This window comes from Talpa europaea (genome assembly GCF_964194135.1).
Source record: "Talpa europaea genome assembly, chromosome: 14".
In the NCBI taxonomy this organism is placed as follows: domain Eukaryota; kingdom Metazoa; phylum Chordata; class Mammalia; order Eulipotyphla; family Talpidae; genus Talpa; species Talpa europaea.
This window is the reverse complement of record NC_140082.1, coordinates 19,230,849-19,252,891: the sequence shown is the minus strand read 5'-3', so window position 1 is coordinate 19,252,891 and position 22,043 is coordinate 19,230,849. Positions and strand designations below refer to the sequence as shown.

General features: G+C 38.4%; 1 protein-coding gene across 7 annotated transcripts in view; it reads right to left on the bottom strand.

Annotated features, from left to right (window-relative positions):
• Positions 1 to 22,043, bottom strand: part of GIT2 (GIT ArfGAP 2) — a gene marked incomplete at both ends in the record, with an annotated part of 47,443 nt that overhangs the window by 4,478 nt on the left and 20,922 nt on the right. Inside the window, 11 exons of one of the 7 annotated variants that reach the window (XM_084253772.1) lie at positions 1,270 to 1,458; positions 1,987 to 2,069; positions 5,789 to 5,878; positions 7,461 to 7,709; positions 11,337 to 11,486; positions 13,498 to 13,640; positions 16,059 to 16,170; positions 17,141 to 17,238; positions 17,475 to 17,547; positions 20,690 to 20,741; positions 21,842 to 21,887. In XM_084253772.1, the coding sequence (XP_084109898.1) occupies positions 1,270 to 1,458; positions 1,987 to 2,069; positions 5,789 to 5,878; positions 7,461 to 7,709; positions 11,337 to 11,486; positions 13,498 to 13,640; positions 16,059 to 16,170; positions 17,141 to 17,238; positions 17,475 to 17,547; positions 20,690 to 20,741; positions 21,842 to 21,887 (1,285 nt within the window). Of the gene's footprint in view, positions 1 to 1,269; positions 1,459 to 1,986; positions 2,070 to 5,788; positions 5,879 to 7,460; positions 7,710 to 8,973; positions 8,998 to 11,336; positions 11,487 to 13,497; positions 13,641 to 16,058; positions 16,171 to 17,140; positions 17,239 to 17,474; positions 17,548 to 20,689; positions 20,742 to 21,841; positions 21,888 to 22,043 lie in introns of those variants that run through there. The other 6 variants (XM_084253773.1, XM_084253774.1, XM_084253776.1 and 3 more) reach the window with 6 other exon arrangements.

Below are 22,043 nucleotides of genomic sequence, written 5' to 3'. Positions count from 1 at the left end.
TTACATAATCTTCCTGGAAGGAGGCTGAAAAATTATGTAGGTTCCTCTTTCTGAGTCCAGCTGTGAAGACTAACTCATCATTCCAGAAAGGCTGTTATACCAAGTGGGAAATAATAGCACTGGGAAAAGTCTAAGTCATATAAACATGGGTAAAGGGTAGAAAAGAGATTAGCACAGCAGAAAATGAGACACTGACGCATCTTCACGTGAAAGAGAATGAAGAGGAGAAAGGGCTGGGCATGAAGAGAAGTTCTTCACTGAGGCCTTGCACGTGGCTGACCTAATGAAAAACATGGGCTTGCTTTTGTATTTTGACCAACTCTATAGCTCTTTCAAACTCAGTGGGGTGATGTTAAGCAATGTTTCATGTGTGTGGCTAGGTCAGGCCACCCAGGTGAAACTAAGATGGCACCCAGATTAATTAACAATGTACCCGAAGTTCTTAGAGAACAAAAGGACAGAACAGGACAAAAGCAAGTTCCTCCAGACTCTTCTTTTTATGAGTAGAGAATAAGCTGGGTGATAATTAGATCAACTTCTATTTGTAAACCACTTGTTTCTTAGACATAGACACATGCACACACAGCAACACATAAGAGGGAGACAGTCAGGGTCATTTCAGGCATTATATATGGACAAAACTCTCCTTAGTTAAGGAAACCCCAGTAAGCACAATGGCTGGGAGGCCCAACTGTAAGTTTAGAGGTAACTTCTTTCCCTTTCTACCTTGAACTAGGAATATCACCATCCCAGCTATGCTGCAGTTATATTTCTACAGATAATTATTTTAAGAGTGCTTAAAATGACAAATTGAAAATACCATGTTAATAAAAAAAAATCCAAATTTATAAATTTGTTCCTAAGCCTGAAAATGTCAAGCCTTTAAAATCAGCACATTGGGGGCCTCCCTGGTGGCACAAGGGGTTAAGCACTGCACCATGAAGAAATCCTCAGCCTCTGCAGCATGAGTTCGATCCCCGTCCAGCCAGGGAGCAACCCACATGGCGCAGCAGACCTCTCCTGTCTTGCCAGCTGTTCCCCTCAGCAGTGTATTTCGGTCTGCCTGTTCTGTTCCCCACTCTGTCTCTGGTGAATCCTCTCACCCCTCAACCCCTCAAACCTCTGGCCTATGCCCCAGCTCTTGTATGCATAAATAAATAAATCTTAAAAAATAAATAAATAAAATCAGCACATTGAAAGACCCCTGCTCATAACCAGAGCAGCATCTCTGCCAGAGCAAGGACATCCAGGGTTTCCAGCCCCCCTTACCTGTCATGTTTATTTTCTTGGGCTGCTCTTAGGAGCTCCTGTATGTTTTTGGTGATCTGTTCAGTTTTCCGGATGACATCCTCAGTGCTGGGGAGGGTGGAGCTGGGGGCTGTGTGGGGTTCTGCTGTCTCTGGCACTGAGCCATCACCTTGCCACACCATGCTCCTCTGCCTCCCCTTCCTGCTTGACCTGTGAACATCAAGAATTGGCTGGATGCATGGTTGCTTCTTAGCTGAGTCTCTACTTCAAGGAGATGCTTCATATGTGTTTGCTAAATTCATAAGCAGGTTGCTTTTGTGGTTTCCTTCATCCTGTCTGGCAGGAGACTCAAGTAAGGCTGTTTCAGCAATAAGCAGCCACAGCTCACATGGAGGCCGTTTCATTCTGCCACGGGGCTAGAAATCATGCCTCTCGTAGGAAAAGTAAAGGTGGGGGAAAGTGGAGTGCAGGAAAAACAGAACAAAGGGGTTGTGAACAGAGAGGGTGATACATTGACATGTGTACAGCATGCTAGTTTGAGGAAAAAACACCCCTGTGACAATAGTGTGAGCTGAGAAGAGGTGTGAACTCTGAACCTATACCTCAAAACTTCAAGACCTTAAGGGTCTGAAAATAAGAGAAAAGGGGCATCGGTTATAAACTGCTTTTCCTGACCACAGCATGCAAGGTCTTGGATTTAAGAGCCCAAACCCTGGTACATTTTTCCTGCAGATGTACCCCATATCATCTGGGTCCATGTCATTGGGAGTGTTGTCATAGTCACTTTCAGGTGTGCTGTTCTGCTTCTCCAGCCTGGATGCCTACAAGGGATAAAAGGTGACCCCCATTAGTTTAGAGCACAAATTACTTCTTGGGAGCCTTCCCCAGGAATCATTACCTTCACGCTCAGGTCTCATTTGGAACAAGAAACAACCCTTTTTTGAAAATTCAGTAAAAGATGAACAGTGGATCCAGAGGTTTCTTTCCTTCTTTGCACCATTTTCTTCTTAGCTCAGATGAACAGTCACAAACAGATCCTTGTGAACAGTCACAAACTAGCACTGACATACAGGACAAATCACCCACACTTAGTTCTCTAAGGAATATAGGGTTTAACTATAATGAGACCCATTTAAAAAGCAAATGAGCCAGCACATATACACCCACAGATGGTCAGCGGTGAAGGTTACCCGAAGGCTGTCTAGTCTAACGAGATAAAGGATCAAAAATGCAGGTGACACAATCAGGCTGTGAGTCAGGAAAACACAGGTCCAAGAACTTAGGTCCCATCCCCTATCTCCAATGCTCTAATCCTGGTACTCTGAGGATCACCTGCCACCACTCAAAACATGTAAGGCTCTCCAAGAACTGGAGAGGGCTTGTCTAAGCCACGCTAGTGAAGACTAGTCTTACTAATTTATTGTCACATGCCTGTGAACCAAAGTAGATTAACTCAGTGTGATACTAGGTTTCAAGCCACTTTTGTCATCCAAAACATCTTTTTCTTAAAATAGAAAGATTTGGTACAACTGTGGTGATTCAAAAATAGGTCAGAGATTCAAAAGAGGAATCTTAAAAATGTTTCCAGCATATGGCAGGACTCAGTACAGGAGCTTCCAGGGTGACAGAATTTGAAGGGATCTACATTTCTTGAATGTGGACTTGACAAGGACTGTGGTCATATTTAATAAAAATGATTTTCTCTCAGTATTTATTTTATCCATAATGTTTGACAATTTCTTTGCTAAGAACAAAAATCAGAAGCTGATTCAAAACCTAAACTGATTACCTTGCAGATTACAAATATGAGCAATTTCTGGCTCTATTCCTTGAATTTAATCCAAATTAACCAAAATATCTGACTAAGGAAATTTTACTGATGCTGCATTAAAATGTGGCTCAAGTAATAGTTGTAAATTAAGAACCTTGTTTTAGCATACAGAGACTCTGTAATCCCACCAAAAGAATGGCAACTTTGGAGTAAGTCAGTTTAAGGAAGTCTACATAAAGTCTAATCATTTGCCTCTGACTTATAATGACACTCACCCTCTGAAGGCCCTGTGGAAATAAGGAAGGCAGCCAGCCTTCAGGTAGGAAAACACTCCTATTTATATCCTTGTGGCTTCTCTTTTTCCTCTTGCAGGGCAAAGAAATCTCTTTCTCTGTCTGCTGAGCACTTTCACATTTCCTCCAAAACTCTGTTCTCATCATTTACCCTCTCAAATTTATCAGGCAAATAATTTAAAATTTTGGCTTTGGAGTCATATAGTCTAAGTTCTACAAGTCTAAGTTCTATAAGTCTTGATTACACCTCCCACCAACATGCAGTTCTGTTTCACTTGCTGCCTTATTCTGATCTGGCTTTATGAATGGATCAGGGAGTCACTGCTATTGGAAGTCTAGATGGAAGACCAAAGACAGTGCAGGGAACAAAGAAAGCAGGCTCTTCCAGAGTTGATCTCAACACCCATTCAGCCCAGCCAAAAAACAAACAAAAAAATCCACCCCATCTTACCTTTCACAGGAAATGTTTGACTAAACTTTAAATTCCTTTTCCTCTATATACATACATTCACACACATATGGACAAATGTGTTTGCATGTGTCTACACACACACATACACAAATGGAATGTAAAAAAAAAACTTGCATTTAAACAATTATTCTAGAAAATCCGTCCAGAGCTGTTCCAGTGGAAAAATCTAGAAAACAGAATTAAATCCAGAAAATTCCACATTTTTATAATGGATCTCTTTAGTTTCTTTGATGTAAGCTTGATAATTACAAATCAAATGCATTATGTCACATTGATGAAAAGTACCAAGTTTCATTTAAACATTTCAGAAGCATTAACAACTCATATATCTAATAAAAGTACTCAGGAAATGTTTCTCAGGTACAGAAAACAGCGGATAGCAATAACCACCAGGGAAATCAGTTACTTATGTATTGAATCCTTCATTGTTGTCAACAAAAGCTTAGCACAGGATTTCAAATTAGCTAGTATTTAATGAAAATTACTGTAATCATGCAGAGTTAAGATCTATTAGTTAAAAATGCTATTTTCTCAAAGCTGTTAATAGAAAAGTTACCTTATAGCTGGTGCTGGTTCAGTTTATTTATTAGAATTGCAGTATTCTCTGAATACAAACACACCATGAAAAAATAAACTCCTGATAAACTTATCAGGAACAATCAGGATTATCAGTTTAAATGGCTTGACTGTTAATCATGTATAAAACTTTGAGCAAGCAGTTCTTGCAATGATATTCAAAACTACCCCCGACAAAAAAGTTTTACAATGATTTCACAATGGACAAAAAGAGGCTTGACTCTTATTAACAAAATTGCAAGTGAGATATTTTTAAATTGCCCCTTAATTTAATTATTATTAATAATTTAATATTATTATGCACATACTGCAGGTCAGTATCAGAACTGCGCAGAAGACTTTATCATAAACCAAGAATTCCTTTGAATTGCCACTTCAAAAGCACAGAAAAGAACCCCCAAATGCCTTTATGAGCCATATAGCACTGGCAGTGGGAAGGGACGATTCTCTACCCTTCCTGCTAATGAAGAGGGAATGGACAAGGTCCAGTACAAATTCTGCCTTGTCTGTAAACGTGGCCCCTCAATCACAGCCCAACTTCCCTCCTCTCACCTCAGTTACAACACCCTTTGGTTAAAAAAAAAAAAAAAAGAGCCCGGACCTGAACACAGGTCTTCAGAGCCTGTGCTCTTTTCACAACCTACCCAGTCTGTCATCATGGAAGTACTTCTTAAATAGACTGTGACTCTGGGAACAGATGTCATCTAAGTTCCTATGACCCTTTAACTTACCAAAAGGTTGGGTATGGAGGAGGAGCTTCATAAATATTTGCTGCCTGGTCAGGTCCTTACCTGACTGTACAGGGAATATACGTCATATTTTAACAAAGGTGACCAACTACTAAAGTGAACTACCATGACTGTTCTTCATAGTAGAACAGTCTATGCCTCAAATGCTACCCTGTTACAATCCAGAAGTGGAGACAGGGATTGCAAAACCTTGTTCTGTCAAGTCTGGTGCTGATATTTACTGTGTCGGGAGGTTAAAAAAAAAACAAACTAAAAAGCATGATCTCTTAGTACTTCTGTTAATCCAAATACACTAGTTTTAACCTAGTAACTGTGGCTCTGTAGAAATTTGACAGATTTGACCTATTATTTAATATTTAACCTAATATTTAACCTAATATTTAACCAGCAGCCAGCTAATTTTCTGATTATTTAAAGACAGTATATTCATAATTAATGCTACAGCGTGAATTGTGAACTTTGTTAAATATTATGTGAAACTGAGCAAGGTGGAGTTAAACACAAAAGAGGCCACCTCCTACAGACATGCATGTGTGCATGTGTGTGAGACACCAGAAGGGAAGCGCTGCCTCATGCAGGACAGAGGGCAGTTAGGGAGGGACAGGAGGCCAGGAGAAGCACAAAGCGCCAGGAGCACTGCCCATCTTCCAGAGAGCAGACCGGTCAGAATGTACTTAACCCTTCTGGCGCTTTCGTCCCTGGACCAGGAGAGTGTGGAGGGGAAGGAAGGCAGAGATGAAGAGGAGGTCACAAGCGCACTCCTCCCGATCTGGAAGGGGAAAAAGAAACACACTCGGGAAAATACAAAACAAACAAAAACCCCACCAACACCTCTCCTGGCTTCACCCAGGTTTCCCAGTAAAAGAATTCTAAAAAGCAACTCACTACATGAGATCATTGCTGAGATTTCTGTGACAGCCGGGTGAGCTGTCATGCTAGCTGAGTAGATTCCCAGAGATATTTAATCTCTTAGTGAAATGCCTCCCGTCAATGACCTGGAATTTATAGGCTACTTTTCTATAAGGGAAAAGATAATACCTAGCATAACTTACCAAATTCATCAAAAGCTTTTTTAATAGATAGCCTAAAATTAATACTTGTTTTGCAAGCAGGACTGGTAATATGAAATGAGGAACGTTATGACTAAAAGTTGATATTTGTTATATGTTAACAATCTATTCTTTAATACAGATGATACAGACCTGTAATAACTTGACATACTTATTGACATCTGTACATTCTAAATGTTTCTAAAATAAAAAGGTACACTATGAAAACTAACAAAGTTTGCTTTTGTTAAATTTTGTTGTTATACAAAAGTAAGACAATCCAATGGTATCACCATTACAAAAATATATCAAATAAATTGCCTTAGAATGCTTAGTAAAAACAGCTTAAAAAGTAATAACATTGTAATTTTACCGTACAAAAGTTTGACAAAATTAAAATAGGGTTTAATTTACCAGATCATAGCCTTTACTTTGCATTTACTCAGATTTTTTTGGAAATGCCTATAAAACTTGACTGAAGAAACAATGACATTGACATTCAAAGAAATATTACTCTGAAAAAACATCATGTAAGTTCAAAATGTCTGTAACATTCTTTCAAAACATAGGTGTTAAACATTAATTCAAAAGAAATATATTTGAAAACTTTCCAATATAATACGTATCTTCCTGTAAATTAAGACTGTTAGCATCCCAGTACAGAATACAATTTTTAGAATACAACACTTTTAAAGCCAATATAGAGTTTTACATCCATCTTATTCTTATGAAGTAATAAAGTAACACTTTCCCTGGAGAGGAGGAGGGGGATGCAGAAGCTAAGCAGACATGCTGACCACATGGAAAGGCTGTGGAAGCCTAGAGGCTTCTAGACTAAACCTGCAAGCCCAGGCCACAGAGACACCTGCTCAATTGTAAGGAGCAGAAAAGGTTATCTAGAATTCTAAGGGTTCCAGTCCTTAAGGGGCAACTATACCTCTCCCTTAAAGAGGACAACACAAGGTGGTGACCTTAACCATCTGTTTTTTGTTTTTTTTTGTTTTTTTCTCAAAGACGTTTGTTACCAGAAAAAGTTCCAATACTGGCTGACTGGGAAAGATATTGCAGATACAGTGAAGAAAAAGAACCCCGAACTTTGTTGGAACACTTTGGAAATGGCCCTGTGTCTGGAATACTGCAAGCCTCTGTCAACACGTTAATACAACAAATACAAGGACAAGTCTCACAGCCAGATTTGGTTAAGTCAGAGAAGTAGGGGCGAGGGACTGGCAGGCTCAGAAGAGTTGCAACAGTCAGGCTGGACAGAAAGTGAGCAGTGGAAGTGCCAGTGGTGTTACTTACGTGTGCAGGGAAAGGCTGGAGTCTTGTCCTGCTCTCTTCAGGGTGGTCCACTTCTCCCAGTGGGAGATATGGTTTCTGACCTGATCCCGTCTCGTACATGGACATGGGCCTACTGCCCCGGGCAGATGGACGTCGCTTTAAGGAAGAGTGGTTGGAAGTATCTGTGTACTCAGAACCAGTTTGCACCTGATATAAATTGGTTGTGGACTGTTTCCTGAGGTTCGAATTTTCACTCTGGAGTGTTTGAAGCTGAAAGAAATGTTTGGCAGTGGGACTGTGTTTTTCCACAGCAAGCAGAAAAAGTAAACACATATAATTACCAGCTTTAAACAATAAGAACAACAGCTAGCTGGGTTGTAAGTAAAAGGCAACTACAAACACAAACTCTCTTCTGGAGTGAGCGAAACACAATCAACTTACTTCATCACTTAAGCAAACTGAATAGTTTAATTTCTGGAAAAACTGCAGTTTGGGCTTTTTAAAAACAAAATGTACAATTACTTAAGAATTGGTCATGGGAAATGTCGACAGGCAAGCTGTCCTCTTAAGAATTATTTTAAGGTTGCTTCAAGCAAGAGCTTGAGATCATTAAAAAATACTTAGGTAACTTGCTTTTCAAACGAACACTAAGCAATTTATTTGCAAATGCCAAAAATGCCAGCAGACACCATGGAAGCAGCACAAAGATAACTAGAGTTGCTTTGCAAAGCAAGAAAAAGAGTGAAATTCAGCTTATGAAAAATCAGATCAGCTACTGCTCCCCAAAAAGCCAACAAGAAAAATTATTATCAACATGTTTTTATTATATAATACTCTTGACATCAAACAATTCAGCACTTTAAAAAAATAGAGGGAACTGAACAATGTAAGTATGCTATATCAAAATAACATGAAGACAACTGGAGACCTATGAACTATGTTAACATCTTCAGCTGAACGCTCAACGTAGCACACTTGCGTCCCTCTGGCGATCAGTCAACTTTCAGCCAGGACTGGAATATCTGGCCTTTCTCTCCTTTGACTTTGTCACCCAAAATGTGACCACGGAGGTGTCAGCTTTAACCACGCTAATACGTCTGGCACCACCCCATTATAATTAGAGGCTGTCACCCGGAGACCCTGAATGCTCTTTCCACTCCTCACATGCAGGCTGCTTCATGGTGTTGGATGAATTAGTTAAGGGATCAGCAAGGAATCAGGTTACTCTTTAGTGGCTGGCATTTTAAACACAATTTAACTGAGTCCAGTTTGCAGTGTCTTTCCCCTCTGGTGCTGCTTCATCTTCCATGATATTTTATAAGCTGGGTGTGTATGAGTTCAGCTCTCTACTCTTTGACAGAGATTGCAAAATCTGACCAAATTCCCCACCATGGCCAAGCTTTTAGTCCACAAGCAACCAGAAGATCATTACTCTTTCAATAGCAAACACATTCAATGTTAGGAGTTACTTTCAATTTCTATTCAGAAAGCACCGATGTGTGAAAAATACACCAATAGTAGCTGCTCCTCTTCATTAATTAGCATCCTTTCCAAGCAACTGTTAAATGTGAAAGATCAGATATAAATCATGCTACTTTGTCAACTACATAGGTATCTATAAACTTAACCTGATTTTGAAATAAAATCAATGCATCTTTGCTAAAATAAACAAGTTCTACACACTTTACATTAAAAGTGCCAAACTTTTGTGACACTGTGCTTACTGCCTCTTCCAAGAAATACCCTCTTTCGCAGTTTTCTCCAAGAGTGATCCATTAAGGAATGACAGACGGGCTTTCTTTTATGTACAATGCTCTTATCAAAAAGAACAGCTGTCCAGTGACAAGCAGTCACTGAAAAGTCCTACATTCCAGGATACACACAGGCATGAGGTGACTGCCAAAACTATTTATTAAGGAAACCCTTGTCTCGAAGTGAAAAGGTCATGGTCCAAAGGGCAGGGAGCTAACCGACACAGACCTCTCAAGGAAGGGCTGGCAAACCTAGCCATACATTTGTCTGGCTATGTAAAAATCTTTTTATGCCTCTAAAACATCAGCCTGGATTTTGTTTGAATGTATTTTGATGAGCACAATTTCCTGGTCTCAATTTTTAAAAATTGTGGTATGCTGTAATTAGAGATATTCTCAGATAAATTTGAATGATGCTTCTAATACAAACTTTTTTGTCCAGAAGGAGTACAACAGGGAATGAGAAGTCATAGTTTAACAGCAGTTAATAAATAATCAAAAGCATTTCTAAGAATTGAGGAGATAATCCACAAACAATGGCAAATAATTTCACTCTGCATTTCTTAAAAAAGCTTGAGACATTTGTTTTCAGAGATACACGGTTATCTCTGGCAACTTCTAGAAATACTAAAAGGAGCATTACAGAATCAAAAAGGTGATGCTTAGCAGATTAATTACAATGGCACAGTCAGCATATGTCAGAAAAAGTCACCTCAACTAATATATTAGTTCAATTAAGGGGACAAACTATAATCCATTAAATAAAAGATGTTTTATAAACGATAGAGGAAGTGCAAACCCTGTATGGTACAGCAAAAGGGGTCTTTGTCTTGCTCATGGCTGTACACTGGTCCCAGATAGGGATAAAATGCTACAGAACAAGTATTTGATCAAAATCTGATTTATCTTCAGGCATTCTTGTTCACCTCAGTTATACATATTATAGTCATTTATCTCAGCTCTCAAAAATGATGGAGAACTCAACACCAAAAGAATCCTAGGCCAAACCACAGGTGAGGTGCACTGCTGTAATTACTTCCCTGACAGCTTCTTTTTAGTTCTCCTGCCTTCTTCCAGGAAGTATCATTGAGAAGGGCCCACACACCAATAAAATGAATGATGTCCTGTTCTCGGTAATAATTCTGAAATGTTACCGAGTATGAAGACATAGACATTATACTGTTTTGTTTCTGTTTAAGGGAAATATTCAAAATCTCATGTTTGTAAATTCTTGGGCAGAATTGAGAATTTTTCAACTTCTTTTTCTTAGCATTCCCATAATGAATTATACACATATAGGGATAGGATGTTACAGAACATCCTATTAAGCATATTTTTTTGTTATTACTAATAATAGTAAGCATATTCTTTGCTATTACTATTGCCATGCTCTTTTTAGGAATTAATGTATTCATGTATTTCTGACTCATAAACCAGTGAATGACAAAATGTTAGCAAAAAGGATAGTTTCTTACTAGTTCTTGCCACTGCACATGAAATGCTTTTTTATATTTATTGAGAACCTACTCTGTGGCAGACCCTGCTCTGGGCTCTGAGGATATCACAAATTAGTGGTAAGTACTGGCGAAAAAGAAAGCAGGGATACGGACAGGGTGGCCAAGGTAGTGGTAGTGATGGGTAACAATTTAGAATAAATGTGAAGAGGGAGAACACCCCTTGCATGGCATCGGGGTTAGGGAAGGGTGTATAGGGGAGCTGGAATGCTGCCAAACACATCCACCTGTCCAGGGTTTTTGTCTGTCTTCGTGGTGAGATTACGCTTTAGAACCAGCAGTAGAAGAATCTCACCCATGGAGAGGTATCCAGGTTCCCAGGAAGCACAGAATAATTCAAGTATTACTACAACTGACACAAACAATAGGTTGTTATATTTCTCCTACTTGGGAAACTTCCTCCGGATTTAATTCTAATCAAAGCTATTTCATTTGAAATATCCAAATACATACTGCTTCCCAAAAGATAGCTTGGCCGAAAGACTTTTAGAGGTCTATCAAAAGTACAACTGTTTTTTGTTTTTTTGTTGTTTTTTGTTTTTTTCATTCTGATCACAAGCATTGCGCCTGGGATTCTTCCTTATACTATGGGGTTAAAGAGTCAATTATCCTGGCATTTATTAACATGTTACCTTTTTCTGCATAATTCTCAGCTCGTCACTCAAGTTGTTATTCACCTTCATTAGCTGTTGTATCTTGGCCTCAGAAGCCACTAGAGCGTTTTTGACCTCCATAAATTCCTGTACAGTGACTGGTCCATCTGATAAATCTGAATCTAGGCTCTAAAAATAAATTGGGGAAAATGTTCACAATCTGAGATGATAACATTCAAGACTGACAGCTAAAGAATTTCAAATTCTGATCATGCCAGCTGGATTGCAAAGTTAATCAAAGCAAATAAAGGCTTCTGAGAGTAAAACAAAACTAAAACATAAAGGTAGGATTACTACAATATATTTGAAAATTTTTAAAGGCACTATTTTCTAAGAGATTAGACAGTGGGGCTGAAAATCTACTTTGAAATTGACTAAATGCATTTGTCTTATCTAGCTTTCTCTTGATCATTCAATTTTTTTTTAATTTATTCTTTCATGAATGCATTCATTCCAACAGATTTTTATATGCTAGTATTCTAAGGGCCTGGTATAGATCAGAAAAGATAACAAAGATTCCTGCTTCCATGGTGTTGACATCCCAGCAGAGAGAGGGGAAACAGAAATAAGTATAACACAAGAGTATAACAAAGTGGTACGTGCCGTGTAAAATGGGTAAAATGAAGCAGGGTAAGGACCTGGAAGCTGAAGTAGGTGTGAAGGGGGGTACATTTTAATTAGGCAAGTGGGGTAAGCCTTTGGTAGGTGGACTTGAGCAATAGTCCAAAAGAGGTGAAGATATTAGTTGAATGGCTGTCTGGAGAGAGAACATTCCAGCCAGCAACAGAGCTCAGCTAGAGGGAGCAGGTATTCAGGGCAGGGGGTCTGGGGTCATCAGTCCACTAAGGACCCTGTCATGTAGGGTCTGGTCATGACTTACTCTGAGTGAACCCAGTGATTCTGGGGAGTTTGGGCAGGAGCATTTCAGACAGGATGAATGACATTCTTGCCATTCCCTCCATGTTCCCTCCATCATGTAATGCACCACCATGTTACATTGTATGAGCTGGAAAACTCCAGGCACACCTTCTATAAGTCTAGCTCCCCACTTTAAACATCTGGCTCATTGCCAAGGCCTATCCACTCTTTCTTCCTGTTTATCCACTCTCCAATGTTTGCGGGTCCTCATTGTGGGCCAGGTCCCAGGGAAGGTCCTGGGGATTCAGCAATGAGTAGACCAACCAGATCCCTGCTGCCATGTCCTCAGGCTAATATTTTGCTACAGCAACTTCTCTCTCTCTGCACCCTCCTAGTTCAGGTCCTGAGGCAGCCTACATCAGTGCCTGTTTGAACTTCTTTAGGAGTTTCCTAACAGGGTTTCCTTCCTCCAGCAGAACAGTCCTTCCCCCCCAAAAAAGGAGGACCCAACATGGCTCTAAGCATCACCTTCCTGTCCTGCTAAAAGCTTCCTGGCTCTGGACTGCTCTCCAAATTCTAGGTTCCTCCTGGCAGCAAGGTCCTCTGTGGTGTGACCCCAACCTTCTGTTGCAGCTTTGAGTACCAATCTTTTTAGGTTGGTCCTCACATGCAGGTTTCCCTAGATGTCTGTTTCATTTTCTACCGTAGATGCCTGTTTCACCAGCTACCCAGACCATCCTTCCCTGCATCTGCACATGTACTGTTTATGACACACCTGAAGAACAATCCCACTCATAAAGCCTCCCCTGATATGCTTCCTCAGCATTAAGTTTTATCTTTTCTCACCCCTTATACCCTGTCTTCTGTCTGTGCTTCTTATAACACTATCACTTTGTACCTCCTACTGCATTTATCTCTCCTGGTTGGCAGGAACAGTCTCACGGGAAAGGGGCTAGCCTCATTCAGCAGAGTATTATCCAGATATAGCACTCAGTAAACATTTATTGAGTGAATAGAAAACACCAGTTCCTCCTCACAAGTTTTATAAAGTCACCACTATAGTATGGTTGTGATTTAGCAATTGACTCAGAGACTCAAAGGAACCCTCTATTTAAGAACTATTTACCTTGTTTCACTTTTGCTTGGCCAAGCTAGTAGTGAAGTCAACTTTACCTCCCAGCACTTGCCCAGAACAGCCCTTAAATAATTTACAAATCAGGCGATTTTTTGGGAGGAAAAATTTTAGAAACATTCGCCCTTTGTGTACAATGTGTCACCTTACCTTCTGCCTGTTTGCCTTGGGGGCAATGGCTTCCAAATCTGTGTCCTCATCTGAGGCCACACTGTCATAGTCAGGCTGGTCATTGTCTTGGCACTCGACACTGTGCTGGTTATTGATTGCTTTCAGTATGAGCTCCACGTTGTCTATCAACAAAAGCAAACACATTACTTTAGGCTAATACAATTTTTTTCCCATAAAAATATTAGGAGGGTTTTGGGGTCTGGCCATTTGAAAGACTGAAAGGACAGAAATAGCCAATGGAGGGATAACAGTAACTGATCAACTATCCAGGTGGCCTACTATAGCTGCACAGATACAAGCACCCTTCTAGACACTTACCAAATGTGGGCAAATTAAGAAGCTGGTTTCAGAAAGAGACTGTTCATACTAAAGAGACAGGTTTCAAGTTTCTAGTGATTCAATGAGATAGAGTGTGGCTTCAAATCAGGAAAATAAAGTTATCACTAAATGTGATTCAACTGTAATTGTAATCTGTTTACAAGGTAATAATGATTTGACATTATTGTGTTAACAAGTTACACTAGTGTTAAAGAGGAGCCTAGAAATTAGATGCTCAAAGAGCAGGCACATTGGCATTGAGTCAGCTAAATGTCAGTGACAGAAAGAGGAGAATGATCCAGTGGACACACAGCCAGAAGATATGGTTTATGGGGAGCAAGGATGTTTATAATTCTAATACGTTCTAAATAAAAGATTTCAAAAATTATCTAAGTAACTAATTTCTTTCAAGCAACTCAAGCTAACCCAATTTTCAATCCTGTTTCTGTGTATTTTGATGTCATATTAAGGTAATAAGTTATGTTTACTTACAAGGAATTTTAATTTTTTTGAAATTGATATTTCAAATATATGCCATCTGATTATAGTATAAAGACTCAATACAGAAAATCTGAAACTATAAATGAGGAAAAAAGAATTATCATTCATACCCACTGATATATTTCAGTCTACTTACTTCTAGTCTTTTTTCCCCCTAAACATAAAACATAAAGTCAATTCTCATTTTTTGCTATAGGAAGTTCTATAAGGTTAATGTTCTAAGTGGAAATATGGGGTTAGGTTTTTGTGAGACTGATGACATTTTCATCAACTGATCAGTACATAAACTTGTTTTATGTGTTTGTTCAAAGATACCTTCTTTACTACATATTGTTGACTCTGCAGCTCACAAGCACTGTTGAGCACTGTAACTCATGACTGACTGCATTTTATCTAGCACACCTCAGTACGTCAGGTACCTCAATGTACTGTGCTCAGGACATCTAGACAGCACTTCAGCACTATGCTTAGGATAATTTTAAATAGCAAGATCACCACAAAAAGCACAAAAATATGTGGAAAATGTGGCACTAAATAGGCCTCGAAAAGGACACCTGCTTACTACTGTATGAGAGCTCTAACAAAAAGCATAGGGTGGCCTTGTTCAATGTCAGCAGGGAACCTGTGTTGGGTGACTCAAATTTTTTGCAGCTCTGTACATGTCCACAAATTACCATGAAAGCACCATGAGTACTGATTTGGGAGTGCAAATAAACTTTAGCTAATAGGCAAATTTGCAAATATAAATACAATATTTATATTTATAGGTGATATGTTCACTTATCTGTATGTATATAAATGTTTTCTTTATCAAATTGGGCCATACTACAGCTTAATTATTCTATGTCAATTCATAAATTTTAAGGAAAAAAGTCTATACTATTCAAATATGTGACTATTATTTTGTTTCGAATTTTTTTAGTGTTATATATTACATATAAACCTATGGTTATTTTCCTTCAATTACACTTAAAAATGGAACCACCAAATCAAGGCATGTGTATTTTGAGACTTCAAATTCAAGAGAGGACTGCTATAACAGTACCTTCACTTAAAACTAATAAACTTTCTTAGAACATGTTTATTCCTGGTTGAACCAAAAAAATCAAGAACAAATTGCTGCCATGAACGATTATTGTCTTTGGGGGATTCGATACTGACATTTTTAGGGTACATATTTCTTCTGTTCAAAGGTCTTACAATAAAAATACATTACTTCTTTAATTAGGAAAAATTGCAGTTATAATATCTGGGATGGAGAGGAAGAGGGTTCCTAAATACAGAGACAGGACCCTCAGTTACTGAACTAAAGACTCACAGGGAGCCTCAGGAATAGGTGATCATGCTCTCTTTGTAATTTTAAATAACAGCAATTCCCACTGTAGATATTTTAAGTTTACAGTAACAAATTTCAATTATTTAGCACTCCATTTTGTAGGGAAAGAGCAGGTAAGATCTAATTCAGTCTTTGCAGGAGTTAATTTCAGGATACAATTTCATAGGGAAAAGAACTGTTTGTAAGACAGATCTGACTAGCAGTTAGTAATGCTGAAATCCTTATAATTCACCAGGCTTAAAGGGGTAAGTTTTTCATCAAAACATATTACCAATAAAACTTATGCTGTCACAATGATAATTATTTAAATTAATTTATAACTTTAACACTTGGATCAAGTTTAGAAGGCCAAGGAAGCAAATATTTAGAGCTTTGAAACAGTTACCTTTTGAACTAGAGAGAGGACTGCCTTGTTGTCTCCTCTTGGCATCACTGAGAATATCAATAACCAGGGTGGCAAATTCATGGGCATTAAATCGAGCTAATTTCTGTCTGCCCTAAAGGTCAGAGAAAATTAGAAATATTCCCAAATGTAAAAATACAATAATATCCACATAAAATTAGTCAGGCTATTGCTAGATTTTGGCAAAGGCGGTTTAGCATGATCAAAGCATCATTATAATCATAATCAAATCAATTATTAACACTATCCTTGCAGTTTTAAAACATTTACATAAGAGTTCTCACATTGCATATTTATTTTTGTGAATAAAAACAAATGTTCTACTTAATGCTTTTCTTCTACTATCAATTCAGTCCTGAAGTAGACCTCATAGTGAAAACTTAATTTGAAAGAAAATTTTTAGATTTCAATGTAAAGTCCAAACATTGGGACTCCATCCTTGTACATAGCCATTACTCAATAAAAATTAGAAGACCTTCCTAAGGTTCTCTTGATGGATGCTTGGGCTGTTTAAATGCTCTGTTTCTATATAGAGTTGTGGTGAAATCACTGTGCATAAGTCTTTATATTTTTATTTTTCAGAACATGTTCTCAAATAAGGCATTCCCATGTGAAAGGATGCACTAAATTTTGAAACTTCTGAAACTGGTAACAAATTGCTTTACTGAAGCCTGCACCAATTTTAAACTCTTTATTTGTAGCATGAGAAAGCCCATCTTACAACATCCTTAGCAGGTTGGAGTAACCTTTATTATAAACTTTATTAATTTGACTAATGAAACTTTCACTAAAGACTTTAGGGTGGTGGTTAGGATTACTAATGGGGTTAAACATTTCACATATTTAATCCATTTATATTAATTCTATGAATTGTTTTACATTTGTCTGCAGTCATTTATTTACATAGATCACTTTTGTTATCAATTTGTGAGGGTATCTGTGTGTGTGTGTAAAGTATATTAACATTTTCATCAATCTAAACATTTTAAACGCCTGTCCTGAGAAAATAAGATATAACATCAACCATTCCCAAAATACTATCACTTTTGGACTCAGTTACTTGCCTGGTTCCGTGTGGATGAGTATTCAGGATTAACCGGAAGGAAGGGGACGACAGTTGTCTCAGTTACCAGGGTGCTGTGGTTTTGCGTGGCAAGCCAGACTAGCCGAGGAAAGAGCCAGAGATAGAAATCTCATCATCATGGGTGTGTCACTGCCCATGTTACTAGGGAGACTTGGGGGGGGGGCACATTTCCAAGCAACATACACATAGGTAAATGTGGACACACACACACACACGCTTTTGGGACAGCAGGAATTGGGCAAAACATTGAGGGTGGCAGCTAGACACTGCCCACTGATAACAGCTTGTTAGATAATGACCACATGTTAAGTCACCTGCATCAGTTTCTCGCCTGTCAACTTCATCGTACACATCCATGGCAAGTTCTTCAAACAAGTGATTACTTAGCTGAAAGTAAAAAAATATCAGGGACACAAGGGACAAGAATTAACACTGGGAGAATGAGCAAAGACTGTGACTTATCCTCTTTTATCTCCGGTTTTAGCCGAAGTCAGAGCTTAGTAAATCCCCACCTTTAGACAATAACATTTCTAACAGTACAGATTCCTCTGGAAACATTTGTCCCCCAAAAGCAGCCTATTTTCTGATATTCAGATTAGATTTCACTCTAAAGGTGGTAACAGGGACCTAAGGAACGTGATTGCAGAAGTGGGGTCAAGTTCTCTACTTTTTTTGAAACCACCTCGTGAGAGTATTTGCCAGTACCCCCAAATATATGGCAGCCTAAGCCAGAGGTAGGAAAAAGAAACTAAAACATGCCACCTAGATCGGGTTAAGTCTCTTTGTTATCTTCCACAGCAGCAGTCTTCCAATCCTTAAAACAACCGAGCACCCCCAACAGAGGACGGCCTGTCCAAGCAGTATGCTGTACAGTGGCAACCAATAAAACCAGCCCAACACAGATGGGGGTACGCCTAGCAACAATCAAGGTGGGTAGGACAATCAGGGCCTTCCTGACTTCCTGAGTCAGGATCTAGCTCTCTCCATACTTTTTTTCCTCACACAATAACCCCTAAAAGCTTGGTGGCTGCTTTTTAACTGACTGCTTCCCTCCTCTGTGAGGGCAGGGAATTTGTTCTGTCCTCTACTGTTTTCCTTACATCCACACAAAGTATCTGGCACATACATACAGCTGTAAATATCCACTCACACAATGACCAGAAGATATATTATGCAGCAGTTTAAAATGCTGACTATACAAACCTCAAGGCAACTTGTGAAAATGGGTACAACAGACTGTCAGGTGGAAAAAAGCAGAATATAAAATTCTATCATTATGATTCAGCCTCAACTGAAAAAGATATACATATGAAACAATAATTGAAAAAGAATATACCAAAACAGTGAACTTAAATCCATCAGGGATAGTTATCATGATTGTAGATAATGTCCCTTTTCTATTTTCCAAAGTTTCTCTAGTGTGGCTACATTACATTTATAATTAAAAACAAAAACAAAATAAAAAACTCTGAGGGCCTTTTGGTGGATAAGATGATGAAGGACTGAGAACTTGAACTTGCATCATAAATATCCAGTCTCTTTCCTCCAAAAGGCTCCAAGCTAACGGTATTATTACTAACAACTACAACAGCAACACTGAATAGGGACTTATATTTCTCCTATAAGTACTCATGCCTCTACGAAGATGCAAACTACTATTATCCTAATTTACAAATAAGGAAATTGAGACACAGTCAGTATGTTGCCTGAAGTCACAAAGTGGGTAGCGATGGACCTTCGATTCAAGGTTAAGTCTTCCCAAATGTTAACATTTACTAACTCAAAGACTATATTATAGTTTTTGTTACATTTTCCCAGCTTTTCATTAGGAAGGGGGAGGAGATGGAAGATACTGAATGAGATACACTAGCACTGGCACTAAGAAGAGTTGTCACCTGTGAGTAAATGATAGGTTAGAGTTAACAAGCAGCAAGGCAGCTCACTTTTACTGAGTAGTTCTGATTTGCAACCCCTGCTGGATAATTATTCCCCCTTTTCTAGGAAAGGAAACCAAGTTACAGAGAGGCTAAGGAGGATGTCAGCGCTGAGATCAGTATATGACCAGTTGACCCAAAGTCCAAGTTCTTGGGACTATACCTCAACTTTATCACAGGTAATTAACTAGTGCTTGCCACTGCTAGAGTTATTACAGCCCTAACCACGCTTTCCTGGAGCTGCAGCATAGCAAGTGTAGGAAAGTCAAAGGGAACTTGGATTTCATGGGTGATGTTTGAATTTAAAATAAAAATTTGCTATACACTGTACGTAATTAAAAGGAAATCATACAATATTTAGTGCTGACTTCAATACTATTGACCTCCTTGATTTAAAAAGGCAATAAAACACAGACACACAAAACCATAGATAGACAACACAGAGACACCAAGCATATTGTATAAAATAATTTATTTCATATTACAGTTAAATGCTAGTAAAGATAAGTTTATTTTTATGTAATATTTAGTATTTGTATGAAGTTCTAGTAAAGGGTCTTCCATGAAAAGGGGAATGAATTAAGAGAAAAGTCATAAATTAAGGAGTTGCAATTTCAGTTAGGCCTTGGGAAAACTACCTAATGTGAAGGTGGTTAGATTTTCAGCTAAAAATTTTTAGCTCCTTGCATGATAACAGGGGTGGAAACTGGGAAAGAGGAGCACTGCAGGCAGAAGAGGCTTCCTGAAAGAGGACGGGGAGTGGCAGCTCATAGTCTCAGTGTGTCAACTCATGAAAAAACATTCAAAACACACACAGGATGAGAAACAGGGCAAGAACTAAACGGTGAGAGTTGGATGATGCCCTTAAAGGTTACAAAAGGAAGAATCTTCGTTCTGATTCAGAGAGTAATGAGGACTGCTGAGGAGCATAAATAGTTAAAATAGCTGGGGAAGAACCCCGGTGAAGTTTCATTTGAGGGGACTAAACAAAGAGAAATCATTCCCAGAGAAAAATATTTCTTGGGGCCCTGGCTAACACTGAGGTGGGAAGGATGGAAAGAAATGCATAGGTTAAAGGAAATGCACAGAGGGCAAAACCACCAGCTCGTAGAAGCATACACTTACACAGTCTAATGAATAGCACAGGACTGGCAGGAGAGCTCCAACAGTAGCTGGACCCCAGTGGTAGTTAGCAAATCTGCAGTACTTACCAATCCAGCATTAGCTTTGATCATTCTCTAGCATCCTAGAGGCTACAGAGTAGCCTGTAAGAACAGTGTCTTACTCATTAACATTGAGAGATACTAGGGAATGCTCACAAGAAGAAACAAAGTCCTAATATCAAAGGAACAGTTTTCACTTTTAAAATGACAGAGGAAAATGGCATTATTTGAAACACAGATAATAAATTGGTCATACTAAACTTAATAGTAAATTCAGTCTTCATTGCTATATACACAATGGTCGTCTAATTTAACAACATCAAAGAGCATGAAATAAAGTCATTTGATACAACAGGTAACCTGCAGAGAAAAGGTATTAGCGGGATACATGGATTCCTATATGGGCGTGCACTAGGATACAGAGATACTCACAGATTGAAGTTTCTTCTTAGCAGCTTTTGCCAATTCAGACAAATCCAGGCTGCTAAGAAAATGTACAAAACTAATAAGCAAATGAAACCATTTTTGTGAGATTAATATAGGCAAGGGATCAAGATATTAATTAGTCTTCCATGGACATGGCCAACATTAAAATGCTATAGCACAACAGTCAGTGAACCACTAGATTAAAACAGCCTGATTGATAAAAGTAACTCCTTCTAGAAATATCATAATCTTATAAGATCATAACAGGAAAAAATAATCATCTGCCAACTGAAAGACAAAAACCACTGCCAGATCAGTCCTCAGGCCCTTATGTGAGAAGTTACTATTTTTGAAGTATTATTTAAAGAATGATAGAAGAAAATGCAAACAGGGAAGGCTGAAAATCAGAATAGCAAGAGAACAGCTGAAACAGCATTTAATTATTTTATAAACTCTTGACAATGGTTGTACAAAGGTCACTGGCTAAATAGAGGCTTAAATATATTCCTTAGCCAAGAAACCATCTGACCTCACACAAGGAGTCAGCAGCCCCCTGAGTTAAGAATGGCTTTCATAACTTAAAATGGTTGGGGAGAAGAGGGAGGAGGAACAAAGGCAGAATATTTCATAAAGTGAAAATTACATGAAATTCAAATTCAGTGTCCAGAAATAAAATTTCATTAGAACAGACACAAACTCCCTTTACACAGTGTCCGTATATGCTTTCCTCTACAAATGGCAGAGCTGTGTAGTTGTAACAGAGACTGAATGGCCCACAAAGCCTAAAATATTTACAATCTAACCCTCCCTTAGTGGCAAAAAATTTGCTAATAGAGAAAGAATATACTTATAGACAAAGAATATACTTAATACAGAAATATTGTGAACAGCATCCAAAGTCGTAATATACTATCACAACTGGCTGAAACTGTGACATTATCACTGACTCCAATTTTCTTATTAGTAAATCTGGTACTTGTGCTCTTCAAACTTAAGTTTTATATGATAGTTTACTTACAGCCGTCTTATTTCCAAATTGTATAGCCATAAAAGAGAAAAATGTATGGGCTTTGTTAAACACAAGATACAATACACTTAAACACTATATAACCAAGGAAATATCAGTGACAAAGTTGATAGGTATTTAAATGGACTTACCTGTCTGCCATTTGAGGTATTATAAAGTGCTGTCCATTTTTGTGATCTGAAACAGAAACCATGCCAAAGTTTTGTTCATATAAATATTGATAAGATCTGTAAAGGAACAACATCAATTTATGTTTTGCAAATAGTATTTTCCTATAACTGTGAATAACAAGGTGGGGATGGAAGTTACCAGATTGACAACAAATTCCTGAAG